This window comes from Anser anser (assembly GCF_964211835.1).
Source record: "Anser anser genome assembly, chromosome: 4".
NCBI lineage: Eukaryota > Metazoa > Chordata > Aves > Anseriformes > Anatidae > Anser > Anser anser.
This window is the reverse complement of record NC_139724.1, coordinates 74,905,487-74,919,335: the sequence shown is the minus strand read 5'-3', so window position 1 is coordinate 74,919,335 and position 13,849 is coordinate 74,905,487. Positions and strand designations below refer to the sequence as shown.

Below are 13,849 nucleotides of genomic sequence, written 5' to 3'. Positions count from 1 at the left end.
ATTCTGGCTCAAAGGTTAGGAGATTTGAATCTAACTCTTGCCCACATGTTAGATTCTCAGTTATTCTGTGGTTGCACTCAACCTCTTACTTTCCATGGAATATTTTGAGTCACTGACTCAAATGATTAGCAAAGCTTTCATCCTTATTTTTTAGCACACTCTGAGCCAAGAGCTGTTGATACCTAGAACTTTGATTCTGGAGTGCTATGCAATACAACACTAAAACGTGTCTGGATATTTATTTTATTGTCTCTTTATCTGGCAATGATTGCTTGTTCCTCGTCTTTTAAGAAACATTTTTGGAATTTTGACAACCTTATGGAAATTTAAGAAAAGTATGCAGCCATAGCCATGAGCAATTAGAAGTCGTCTTCTGAAAGTGTGTGTTATTGACTTATCATCCAAGATACACTGCACACAAATTACAGAAAGAATGTGTAGTCTTAATGGTAATAAAATAACGAAGAGTTCTGATGGGTATTATCCATTTGGGCTATTTCCTTTACTATTTGCATTGTCTTATGGGAAACTATGCTTTCTGGTATTTTTTTGAATGTTGCTATAATGGTCCTAAAGGGAATGTAAATAGGTGTTGATTTCATGTTAGAAATTCTTTGAGAGTTTCTATGTTGAAGAGAAACAGGAATTTTTTCAACATAGTAGCAAAGTTTGTGTTAATATCTCATTCTAAATAGCTTTTGTTCCTCTTTCAACCTGATTTCCTAGGGAAATGAGGCTTATATAGTTATTGATCTTTTGTTAACTCCTAATATATTTGTTTTCCAGTTTCAACCTATACAAAAGAATATAAACATAATACCAAAACAATAAGAAATAAAAAATCGGCAACTGGAGGGAGAAGAAAAAATACAAACTCAGACTTGTGTTCACATCAAGAGCAAGGCAGGTGCAAACTGCTTTTGCCCTTTGCTAGTTGGTCAGGCAGCATGTGCTGTTCCTGCCTGGTTGAAAGTGTCACTGTCTCACAGTGGGGTGGGTTTGATGGCATTATAGTAGCAAGATAGGTGAAAACGAATATAAACCTATTAATTCAGCTTCTTGTATTATATGAATAAATAAAACTGGTTTGAAAAGAAAGTCATAAACTCAAATATAGAAACTGCTGAAAGTTTATGATTCAGAGAATGCTGGATTTTAAAAAGCAACTTGAATTTGGAGCTTTCATTTTTCAGTGGCTAACAGTACAAAGAAAGCTAAATAGATTGTCTTAAAAACTGTTTTTGTTTGGCATAGCCACATCATAATTCCAATAGATATATATCTATATATCTAACCCAGATGGGTTTGTATGCCGTAGCTGGGCTGGCTTAGTTTTGAAGGGTTTTGAGAGGTTAGTTTTGAGGTTTCTGTACTGGGTTGTTTTCCATTTTGAAGTCCCTTAAAACACACAAGTGTGTTTCTCATAGAGTGGATTAACAGTAGCATCCCCAAATTTCTACTTTGAATCCATAGTTTTTCTCCCATTTCTTAAGGAAGATGATGTATTTTCACTTTGTTATTTTTCAGCTGACAGTGTTGAGAAGTAAGATGTAATCACCCATTTCCTACAAGGATGAAGGTGACAGCAAGTGATGGTGTTTCCCCTGTTGCCTAGAATAGTGTTTTATTAGTTTATAACAATTTTTAAGAGTGTAGTCTGCTTACTTAAAAACATTCTAATAACCTTTTAGAATCAGTGGATTTTTCTGGGAGCCTCAGCATTTAATGTGAAGTTTATATTCTAGTCAGTTCATCCTTGACATTCACATCACAAATAGGAATCAGTTGGATTTCAGTTTTGATGTTACAATATTCCTTTCAGATTAGCGATTAGCATAAATTTTTAAATTTTAGTTTCAGTGTCAGGTTGAGGTTCCTGTTTCTGGAACTGTACAATTCTGCCAGTAACTGGAGAAATTTAAATGCATCATGCTGCGTTCCAGATCATTAGTGAAAAACTTACTTTTTAGGTGGTTGACATAGTTTTGGGAAATTATGGTCTGAAACATGTTCTGTATTATTTCTGCATGGTCTATGTGTTCTATTGCTTTTCTGGTAGTTACAGAAAAAACAAATGTCCTACACTAGAAGCCACTTCACTGTCCTCTGTGAGTCATATATGAAAGGAAATGATGTGTGCAATTCTTTCTCTATTACCACTGCATTAAACCATTAGTTTCTTTGACTTCCAGAGGTGTGCTGTTTACTTTTCATTCACATTTTATACATACATATATACGTATATATTTTTACATATCAGCTTTTACCTGATCTCTGTGTGATGTTAATCACATTTCCATGTAATTAATGTAATACTTCCCTTTCAGTTGAGCTTCACAATCTGTGTTTGCTTAAATTGGATTACCAAATCTTTGTAAGGGAGTTATGATTTTTAAACTCTTTTATGCTTAGGTATGTCACTTATTCCTCCCTGTAAATAAGGGGAAAAGAAGTTCCCAATTTGATTTCAAAGCCTTTTCCGCCGTTATCTTGCCAACTTACTTATTTCTGTAGCTCACCCTTCTTTCTGATATTTTCCTTCAGCTTCTCCCTGTCTTCCTTTTGCTACTGTATTCCAACCTAGCCCTACTGTTACTCCTTTAAAAGCAGTATTTTCTGTATTAGCATACAATTACTAGATCTCAGCTTTATGGAAGGAGCCTAAGCTCTTTCATTGCACAAGCACTAAGAAATGTTTATTTTTTTTTTAATACTTCTGTCTACTCAAATGGAGAAGTGAAGTTAGTCCTTAAAAATCTCAAACTGCTTACCAAGTATTGTATTGAATAACACAATTATGTTTCTTGGCGAAGAAAGGGATCTGAGGTTTTGGTTGACAGCAAGCTGAACATGAGCCAGCAGCATGTCCTGGCAGCCAGGAGGATCAACCGTACCTTGGGGTGCCTCAGGCATGGCACGGCTAGCTGGGCGATGGAAGTGATTGTCCCCGTCTGCTCTGTGCTGAGGCGGCCTGACCTCGAGTACTAGGTGAAGTTTTGGGTGCCACAATATAAGGACAGAAAACCATTAGAGAGTGTCTGAAGAAGGGCTACAAAGATAGTGAAGGGTCTACAGGGGAAGACATGAGGAGTGGCTGAGATCGCTTGTTTTTTTCAGCCCCGAGCAGAGCAGGCCGAGGGGAGGCCTCATGGCGGCCTGCAGCTCCCTCACGAGGGGAGCGGAGGGGCAGGCGCTGAGCTCTGCTCTCTGGGGACAGCGACAGGACCCGAGGGAACGGCATGGAGCTGGGACAGGGGAGGGTCAGGCTGGGTGTTAGGGAAAGGTTCTGCACCCAGAGGTGGTCGGGCACTGGGACAGGCTCCCTAGGAAAGTGGTCAAGAAGATCAAGAAGCATTTGGACAGCGCTCTCAGACACATGGTCTGATTTTTGGGTGGTCCTGTGTGGAGCCAGGAGTTGGACTCCAGGACCCTTGTGGGTCCCTTCCAACTCAGGATATGGTATGATTCATTGCTAAAATTAAACAGGAATAATGTATCCAGGCAGCGCATGTGGTATTTATTATCCCAGAGAGTGTTTTGCTTAGTCCATAGAAAGGCAACTATGGGAGCTGGGGGTGGGGGGCCGGGGGGTGGGATGTGCGTTTCAGGGCAGTTTGGGATGGAGAATACAAGGAGTGATAAGAGAAGACTGGACAGTGAAATTATGGCAGCAATGGTTACTCCGTTACTCTGTGTTTTTTTTTTTTTTTCTTTTGAAAAATTCTCTAGTAGAAGTGATAGCTCTTCTAGGTGGAAAAACACAGAGTAAGTATGTATGTGAGCAAGAAGGCAAGGAGTTCTTGCAGGATTGAAGGAGGATGTAGCTGGAAGAAGGAGCTGTAGAGAGATACAGGAAGGACAATAGTGTTGGTTTACTCTGTCCTCTCTGCCGACAGAGGTGAGTTCTGTAGTTGTGTAACACAGTATCTATCTTTTGTTGAGGTGGTTTGCCCAGCAGTCTGTCTAGGTTTTTTGTTTTCCTTCTTAATTGTTACAGGTGACTGCTGTAGAACAACAACAGTGGTTTGGGAATAAAGAAAAAGGGCAGAAAAATATCGAGGCAGTTGCTGTACACGTTTTAAAAATGTATTTCCCTTGAGCAATTCAATATTGGGTACTAAGTCATTAATATTTTCCAAAGAGCACTTAAATTAGTGGATGGTTTATACTTGCTGGAAAAAAAAAAAAAAGCACATGTAAAACTATTGTTTAATTATAATATTTTCAATTCTAGGAGAAACAATGAGAATCGCCTCTTCAGAGTTTGCTGACGACCCATGCTCCTCTGTGAAACGAGGCACCATGGTGCGGGCTGCTCGTGCCTTGCTTTCTGCCGTTACTCGCTTGCTCATCCTGGCTGATATGGCTGACGTCATGAGGCTCCTGTCACATCTCAAAATTGTATGCATTTTTAACGTTCTGTATTGTTTTTACATTTTGTATATACAAAAATAGGGAGAAGTCAGTCGTGAATGTCAGTGCTCATATTTCCTTACTCTATTTCCGTGTTTATTTTCAGTGCTGAGCAGGAATTAGGATGAAGCACACATTTCCACATTGGTCTAATTCATTTTCTAATTTTAAGGAAATGAAATTTTGGAGACTTAAAGCAAAAATTGTCAGATGTCTTCAGTGACTGGAGTAGTACTGCTGATAAGCACCCCGCTTCACTGAACAGATGCATCTGCTTGACTCACTTTGCATTTTACCTGGATCGTTTACTAACTCAGTACTTGTAAAGTATTGCTACCTTGTGGCAGAGTTTAGGTACTACAGTTGTGGTACTTGAAGTCTGCACAACATCTGAAGGTGTCAGAAGATGAATCTTTTTTTTTCTTTCTGACAAAATAGTACAAGTGCTTAATCAGTCATCAATGAAACAGAATAAAGAGGAATTACAGATGACGAGACATCTTGGTATGGATTAGTATTCACATTTAGTCGCAACCATTCATATTTTTATGCGGGCATGTTAAAAGTCGTTGAAATAGAAACTGGGATTTATTTTTTTGCTTGTTTTTAGTTAGTTTTACTACATTTTTATTGCATAAATAAACCAAAAACTCTGAAACAAAACAAATTTCTGCAGAAGTTCATATACAGAATATTTAAAGCCTTCAGAGTATATGTGTGTGTTTGGCAGAGGAGTTGCCTTCTTTTTAATAACTGTCTACAAAGTATTTTCTTTAGTTTGTCTTTTTAACAGTGTGACTGTAAAATAATCTTTTTGCAAAACTATGGGAACCTTTCAACTGGAAAATTGTGCAGATAAGCTAAATAGTATGAAAACAGTTTTTATAATGAAAAAAGCAGATTTTTCTGCACGTATACTAGTGAGTTCTGCTCTAGTAACAGAATGATTTTCTCATAGCTGTCACGCATGGCTCTGTGATTATGTTCAGTGTAAACATCATCTCTCTTGAATATGCTTTTAATTTTTCCCCACTATAATACTCTAAACAACTATAATTCAAATAATCCTTTGCTAGTGAGACTAACACTTAATATTATGAACAACAGCTTTCTCTAAGCACTATGATTAAAATTCAAGCTTTTTCATAGGTGGTGAGAAATATTGTTCTCACATCTGAGATTTCCTCCTTCTGTTACAGCAGTGTGCTATGTTATTGAGAAAACAAATGCCTAATAGTCTTTTGGAAGTGGGTGTATTTACTGACACAGTTTGCACCCTGGATTTGCAAGGACAGTGTACGGCACTGTGGCTTGTAATGTCTGCGTTTGTCAGTTACCACTGTGAATATCCTAGCCTCCTGTTCTGAATGAACCCAGATGTCTGTGGCTGTTTGTAGCAAAATTCAATTTCAGGACCTTAAATTTGATTATGTTTTTCAGGTTAAAAAGTATAATTTATTTTTGAGGATTGGACAGCGTAACTATTTTATCTTACCATTTTATAATGCAAAGTAGTTTTAGATAAAAATAAATTACTAGGAAAAAAGTGTTTATATATATATATACACATACATATATATAAAACTATTACTATGGGACAGCTCTTGTGTTGACTCAGTGGTAACATTCAAAGATTAGTGTAAGTTAACCATAAAATTAATAAACTCAAATCACTCACCATGTCAAAGTTATGAAGGCTGATTGCAGGGATCCTACAATGTACTGTAATGAGTTTTCATTGAAAGCATGTCAAAGGAGTGTGTTATGCTTCAGACTTCATCATAAATAGTGCATTTTAATGAATGTTTCAGAGGGGATATATGCAGTTGTGATCTGGAAGGACACTCAGTCATTTCTTTCAGTAATAATATAATATGTGATGTGATAATTTCACTAATATAATGTGATGATGGACATAAAGCATTATGAGTCTATAGTAATTAAGTATGTGCTAGTTAATCAGGGGAAGCCATCTGTATAGTTGAGTGTGGTTGTGTTTTTTTAAGGATAGTGAAGTTACTCAGAAATGAATTTTAAAAAGTAATTTTATAAAAATAAATAAATAAGGGTTTCATGCTTGCGTCCTTTCAAATACCTTCAGTAACCAGTTTATTCATTTTGAAATTTCATGGTCTGTACAGTAGATAACGCACAGTAGAGTATAATCAACGTCTTTCAAAATGTGATTATCAGAGTGGAATCTGTAACAAATCCTCTAGCAATTTTATTTAATAGAGAGCTGGCAGGGCTTACAAAAATGTACATCAGTTTGTCATGCCCATGTTTCTCATTACAAATGTTAGAGATTCAGGTGGTTTAATGTAAATGCTTCTTGATCTGAAAGAGCGATGTTCATATTTTGCAGGGAAACCTGCAGGAGCAAATTAGTTCGTGCAGTGATGCTTTTATAATTTTTATTCAACGGTTAAGGAGTCAGATAGTTCAGCTTTGAAAACTGCTGTGCTTTCTAAGAAAAAAGGAGGTAATTGGATTTGGAATGAGGCGTAGCTTGCAGCTCTCTGGCCTAGAAAAATATTTTCAACAATGCTACAGATTTATGTTCTGGAATTATAGCTTTTCCTATAGAAATCTATGAGTTTGCTATTCTACTGCCCTGTAATTTGTGGATAGTCTTGAATCCACAGAAGGTAGTTAAGAGATCATAATACAAATATCCTCTCTCACAGGTAGAAAAATACAGTTAGAGCCACACAAATAACTAAAAGACAAGTTCTACACATATTTGTTTCTTTTCTAAAATCATTAGACGCTATCTTCTACCGAATTTATGGATTTCCAGTGGCATTTGAAGAATAAGCTGCGAGCATATTCTTGTATAGGAGTATGTCTCTATCAGAATTAGCTGTTTCTCTTAGAGGAGAAAATGTGTCTGTTTAAAAGCTTATACACATTCTCATGAATTGAAGCAATTGCTTTTAGAAAGAAGGATGAATAGAAGGTATTCAATTTTCAATCTTTTTGCCTGAAATTGCATTTTTATCTTGTGAGGGAGAGAAATACAAATCTGAATTCCTGCCTAGTCACAGGAGAAGTTACTTTGCTTTCTGTGTTGAAAGAACATTTTATCCCTTCATATATTTTTTTTCTTGCTATACATAAGGCAAAGTTTTATGATAGATTTAATAGATTAACTTGTTAGTGTAACCAGGGTTTTATGTTTGTCTGCTAGCTACAGGATGACTGAAGAACTGCAGCTCTGTTTTCCTTGATAGATTCTTTTTTCAGTTTTGAAGTAACTGAAAAGAATCTCCTAGTAAAGCTGAGAAAAAGGAAATAGTAACTATGTTCTGGGTTAAATCTATTGTTCCATTTGTTTAACAATGATGCAGTTTTTTAAAACATTAGGGTAAATTTAAATATTAACAGTAAGTTTTAGTTTCTTTCTTTAAAATTCTTGTCCAGAATTAACAACTTCACTGTATTTTCACATGAAGCCTATACCACACATTAAGAAAATATCCATCTCTTTCGTTGTAAAACCCACAGATATTAAACATTTCATCTGATAAATATGAATGGGGAAATGAATATAACTATTTCTTTTACAGTGTCTTTATGTGATTCCAAAGTACAGTACATGCAGAATGGCAATCAGACAGCTCCTCTATTAAGAAACCTAATTAAAGTTAGTGGGACTATCATAAAGCCACTGTACAGTGATGGACCTCAAAGCTAAATTGGATCCATATAATAAGGAGCAATGGATAGAATAATTACAGATTTTGTCAAATAGTGCAACTGGATTAAAATGATAACAGAGCTGATGTGTCATGTTCTAGGTAGAGGAAGCACTCGAAGCAGTGAAAAATGCAACAAACGAGCAAGATTTAGCGAATCGCTTTAAAGAATTTGGGAAAGAGATGGTAAAACTGAACTATGTAGCTGCTAGACGACAACAGGTGAGTGAATTCTAAAGCAGTGGTTGAGAAAGTTAGACTTGGTTCTAAAGATTTTATGTTCAAGTTCAATGTTTTATGTTCAAGTCTAGTTTAAAATGTACAATCATTAATTGCTATGTCATGGCCTATCATTTAATCATACTGATTTTTCTGAATGTGATGAAGTTTTTGAACATGCCATTACTTCCTTTAAGAATATTGTTCAAGTGGATTCCATTAATAATGGAATAAAGGGTGAAAAGGCAAGTGATTCAGGAGGTTAAGAACAGTTTTCACTTGATGGTTATTCCTGTTTAATTCTAACCTATGCTGACTTGAGGGCACTCTGACAGCTGGAAAAGCATGCGCTCTTTAGTAGTCTAGTCTAATTCAGCTTCTGGAAGAAGTGAAATCTACTTTTTGTTTTTAAAACCAACATTGTTAGTTTTTAGATACTTAAAAAGGCAATTCATTTATTACTAAGGCAGATGGAAAAATAAACCAGAAAGTCATGATTACATTTATTCAGCGCCTGTAATTACACAACTTTGTGTTAAACAGAAATTTCTCCTAAACACTGTTCTTTCAAAGAGTCTAGACAGTCTGTAATTATGGAGCTGTGTAAGGGTTCTTCAACTTGAGCTGTGTTTGAATACCGCTAATTTTTCAGGGATGTTGTCTTTGTATGGCACAGCACACCTGGTTTAGAAAGTTGGCTTTTCACGTTCTTCCTTCTATTTATTTTCTGCATTACGGTGATGCCAATTTACTTCTGTATCACATGTATATTTCTAACAAATTAAAAATGTAAAACCTAGTAACATGTAAACAATGCTATTTTGTATATTCAGACACTTCTTTTACAGAAGGAAAAAGTGAAAAAAGAATAGGAAAGCTAATGAAGGTATATGTCTCAAGTTCTTATTGGAGATTGTATAAGATAACAGAAAATGTTAGTATAAACCTTTCAAATTTTCCTTCTTCCTCCACATTTTTACAGTGCTACTAAAGAATTCCATATACTTATTGAAAATCTTGACAGAATTAGAAGGTAGTACTTAGATTTTCATATGCTTTCCTTTAATCTCTTCTGTTTTATAAATGACAAAGCTTTTAGTAACTTAATTCTCTTTGAGAACTGTCTATCAGTCATGTGTTTGAAATTCATGAATGGCTAAAACCTTTTAAACCCAGAACATCTGGGTTCTTTCTTAGTTTTTGCCTTAGGTTCTATGTGTGAACATAGTAAAACTATTCAGCTTAGTAAACTATTACTATAGTAAACTATTCAGCTCTCCAAGATACTTTGTTCACCATTTTAAAACAGAAGCAATAGTGTTTTCTTACTGTTTATGAATGTTGTTAAGACAACCTTACCTAACGTTTGGAATGCTTTCATGGACAGACGGATATTGTGTATAAATAAATTTCCTTGTGGATAAAATAACAATAACGATAACAATAACAATGTCTTCTTATTGTGGTAAGGTAAGGCATGATATCTGACGTTTGTTGTCAGAAGAAACAAAAGGAAGTATATGTCAGTAAAACAAAAAGCAAAACACGTGAGAAATAGAGCAAAATATGAAGAAAAGGCAAATGTGCCTTATATATGCAAGGAAAACCCTAGGAAAAAGCATCTAAAAGCACAGCAGTGGTAGACAGGAAAGCAAGACATATTCATGGACTTTCCGTGACAAAAAGGGGGAAAAAAAATCTTTAGGAGGAATCCAACTCATGAAATATTCATAATTCTTAAGAACCCATAAAGCATATGTTCCATGAATTAAATAACCAGAACAAAAATATAATTATGCCTATAACAAAAATAACAAGGGGCATATTTACAGGGTCTTCATGAACTAAAACCATACTCATTAATAAAATCTCTTTATTTTTTATTTTTTAAAGGTCTATTTTACGGTGATTTTGTAAAGGACATAGGTATAGTATTTAAGAAAAATATGATGTTGCAGCGATGATGCTGCAATGATATTGCTGCACTCTTGTTGCCTTTATGGAATCAGCAGGCCGAATCCAGTCAATCAGGAAGAGAAAATACAGATTTTTTAAATATTACTATTTTTTTTTTTCTTAATTGTATGCTGGCCTTTGAATAAGGCATACATATGGGCTCTTTAAGAACAATTCTGCTCTTTGTGAGCAAAATGTATGAGCTGTAGCTACACAGAAAGAATGGACTTTACTGAGCAGGAGATTTTGTGGGATTTATGGTAGATTCTGTCATTCCATCTCTGCAATATCACTAGACAGTGACAGTGTAGACAATACATTCTAACACTAAAACTTCAATTCACAACCAAATATTTGTATGTCTTTCTGCAGGAACTGAAAGATCCTCACTGCAGGGATGAGATGGCTGCAGCTCGAGGTGCTCTGAAGAAGAATGCCACGATGTTGTACACTGCATCCCAAGCGTTTCTTCGTCACCCTGATGTTGCAGCCACTAGGGCCAACAGGGATTATGTCTTCAAGCAGGTACAAGAAGCAATTGCTGGTATCTCCAATGCTGCCCAGGCCACCTCACCCACTGATGAGAACAAGGGGCACACTGGCATAGGAGAGCTTGCTGCTGCACTAAATGAATTCGATGTAAGTATCAGAAGTGTGCAGAAAATGAAGTGTTTCACCATTAAATCGAGAGTGCTTTCTAACTGAGTGGGTTTTGAACAGGACTCAAATTTCTCTCTTCATTCAGGTCAATTTCCTTAGACTGCAGAGGCAAAGCGCAGATTGATTTCTGTTACTTTTAATGAGGAATTGTTGTTTGCTGCTAATGGACTTGAATTATAAGAGTTTTTGCTCATATGCTGCAGCTGTTATAAAGAAGTTGTCTTCTGTCCTAGTGTCCTTGAAAAATCTACTACATAGTTCTAAATAATGCAAAGTGTGATTAATCTGACAGTTTTACTTCTGTGACGTTTTTCATGCCTTTTGTTGAATGGTAAAATCATATTTGTCCAGCATGTCAGGGAGGAAGGTAGAACAGGAAAACAAAGATGCTGGTGGAAAATAGTGTCCTAGAAACATTAACAATGTGTTTGTTGAGTCATGAATTATGTTCATCAAATATATGAGTCAAACATCTTTTCAAACACAGTTGTTATCAGTAACTTTAGCTGCAGACAAGGTGCTGCAGTCTCAGTTACAGCAGCAGCTCCAGTTTTGCTTAAGTAACTTTCTTAACACCTAATTTCATTAACAAACCTTTTTTTCTTTATGTATATATATATATTTCCCCATTTCAGACTTGAGCGCAGTCTTTTAGAAAGTAGAAAAACTTCATTTGAAGACAGTATATGAAAATATTTTTTTCCCATTAATTCTAATTTTATATAAGGGTTTGCTAAAATTGTTATTAGGTAATGGTGTATTTTTCTCTTAGACTAATGCACAAATTTGCAATGCAAGCACCTGTAAGACCTTCAGGAGCTATTAAATCCTACTGTATTTTGGACTGAAAGTGGAGGAATTTGTAGAGGATGTTCATCTCATGTCCTAGTGGATTGGGCTTCTCTTCTGCATCTCTGGTTTACTGTCATCGGGCCTGCTGTGGAGATGGTAATCGAATGAGTAAACATTACAGGAGCAATGGAAGCTCAAGAACTGAGAAAGATATTGTAAAAAAGGCAGAGAATGAGTATACAAATAATAGCAAAAGGGAAATGGGGACAGATCTGGAAACATGACAGCTGAAAATGTGCGGATAGGCACAGGAAGAGAGGTACAGGCTGGTAGCTGAGGAGCAGAAGGGTTCATGCCATTAGAAAACATACTCTGTTCATGTTGTGGTGCCTCATGTGGTGCACAGGAGAAGCCATGCTCTGGGAATGAGGCAGGGTTGCATAAGGGTGGATAATCAATTTTCTCCTTCACTGGCCAAAGAAGTTGCAAATGTAGTGAATAAAAAGGAATTGCAGAAGTTGAAACCGATAAAACCATTCAGAACTACTGCAGGACTCAAAGATGGGCTCAAGTTTCATCATGCTTTTAGATTAAAGAAGCAGTACTGCCTGCATTGACGATACAATCTTTTTTTAGTGTCTATATTTCTAGTTCTGTAGTTTCTCCTGTAATATTGTTGTGGGTCAAGATTTAAAGAATTCTGCCTGGTTTTCAGAGCCTTCTCAGCTGACAGGTCCCATACTGGTAAGGTCCTGAGAATAATATCCCTGATTGCCCTCTGGCTTTGTGTGGGACTTTGTGTGCTACGGACAGCAGAGGTTTGACAAACAGTGACAGAAAACACATGACTCTTAGCAGTTCTAAACTGATGATGCTACTGCTATCTGGAAAAGGCAGCTGGTCAATGCAAAGGGAGTCATTGTGCTTAGTGAAAGTAAATTTAGTGATTCATGGGGCTGTGGAGACTGCGAGGCATCTGATGTTGTGCCCTGCCTCTTTGTGAGATTATTTGTTCATCGTTTATCTCCGCAGGTAAAGTCTTTTACAATTTATGCAATGTTGCAGGCATCATAAATGTGTATGTGAGATGTATAGTCATGGTATCATGCTCTGTTCATAGTTACATGTGGAAAAACAGGCTATTTTTGAGAATTTTTTGAATTTTAAGAAACAAAAATTTTCATCTCTTAGTAAGGATACAAAGGCTGCAAGTATTGCTTCATCTGCTTTCTAACTACATTTCCTATTTTGCCTCACTGCTTAGCCGTTGAATGAGGTTTATTTGAACCCAGTTTCGTAGCAGAGACAACATTCCCCAAACTTCAGGGAAAGCCTTAGTCGTGGGATGATTCTGAATTTACCCATATATTTTACAAGCAAGCAAGAAAGCAAAATTACCAGTCTCGTGTAACTATGTCATGGGTACAAATATGGCATGGAAAAAAAAAAAAAAAGTACCCTGTGGGCAAGGGAAAGGAAGGTTAGTTTTTGCAGCGAGAGTGATTTCATAGTGCATTTATCTACAGTATCAGACATGTTGACTGAGATCAATTTGATTTTGTTATAAAGTGCATACTAAGCCTGGTATTGTATAACAAGATAATTCTTCCATATCAAAAAAAAAAAGGTTTGCAAACTTTTCCATAACATTTACCAGTTTCAGTAATTTACCAGGCTTCAGTATTTCAAATTTCAGAATCAGTGCTCTGTGGTTTAACACTTCAAATAACTGCAGTGTAAATTGCCTGAATATTTTCTCTGTCAAAATATCATCTCATGTAATGTAAATAATTATTCCACCTATTTTAAACACTTCAGCTTTTGTGTTTGATTAGGCTAATTGTTATACTGCATAGTGTCATATGCCTGAGTGACTTGTGGTATAACATCACCTGTGAGTTATTAGCAGCAAAGTCTTTGGGAAGAGTTATTGTTTACTGCCTCTCAGAGATAGTTTATGTAGAAATGAAGAGTTCACAAATCTGTTTCTTCTCAGCATTTGCTGCTTTAAAGTACTGTTTGAAGTTGATTGATGAAAGATTCAGAAGTACATGCCTAATACCTGTTTTTTGTCCTTTAACTTAAATGTTTCTGCATTATTTTCAGATCAT

At 36.1% G+C, this 13,849-nt stretch overlaps 1 protein-coding gene across 15 annotated transcripts in view; it reads left to right on the top strand.

The window, feature by feature from the left end:
* The window catches only part of CTNNA2 (catenin alpha 2), a 476,933-nt gene that overhangs the window by 114,862 nt on the left and 348,222 nt on the right, over positions 1-13,849 (top strand). For 14 of the 15 annotated variants that reach the window (XM_083835463.1, XM_083835461.1, XM_083835462.1 and 11 more), the window contains 3 exons: positions 4,235-4,401; positions 8,214-8,333; positions 10,659-10,925. The exons of the other annotated variant lie outside the window; for it this stretch is intronic. In XM_083835463.1, the coding sequence (XP_083691589.1) occupies positions 4,235-4,401; positions 8,214-8,333; positions 10,659-10,925 (554 nt within the window). The remainder of the gene's footprint in view (positions 1-4,234; positions 4,402-8,213; positions 8,334-10,658; positions 10,926-13,849) is intronic. 15 annotated transcript variants of the gene reach the window in all.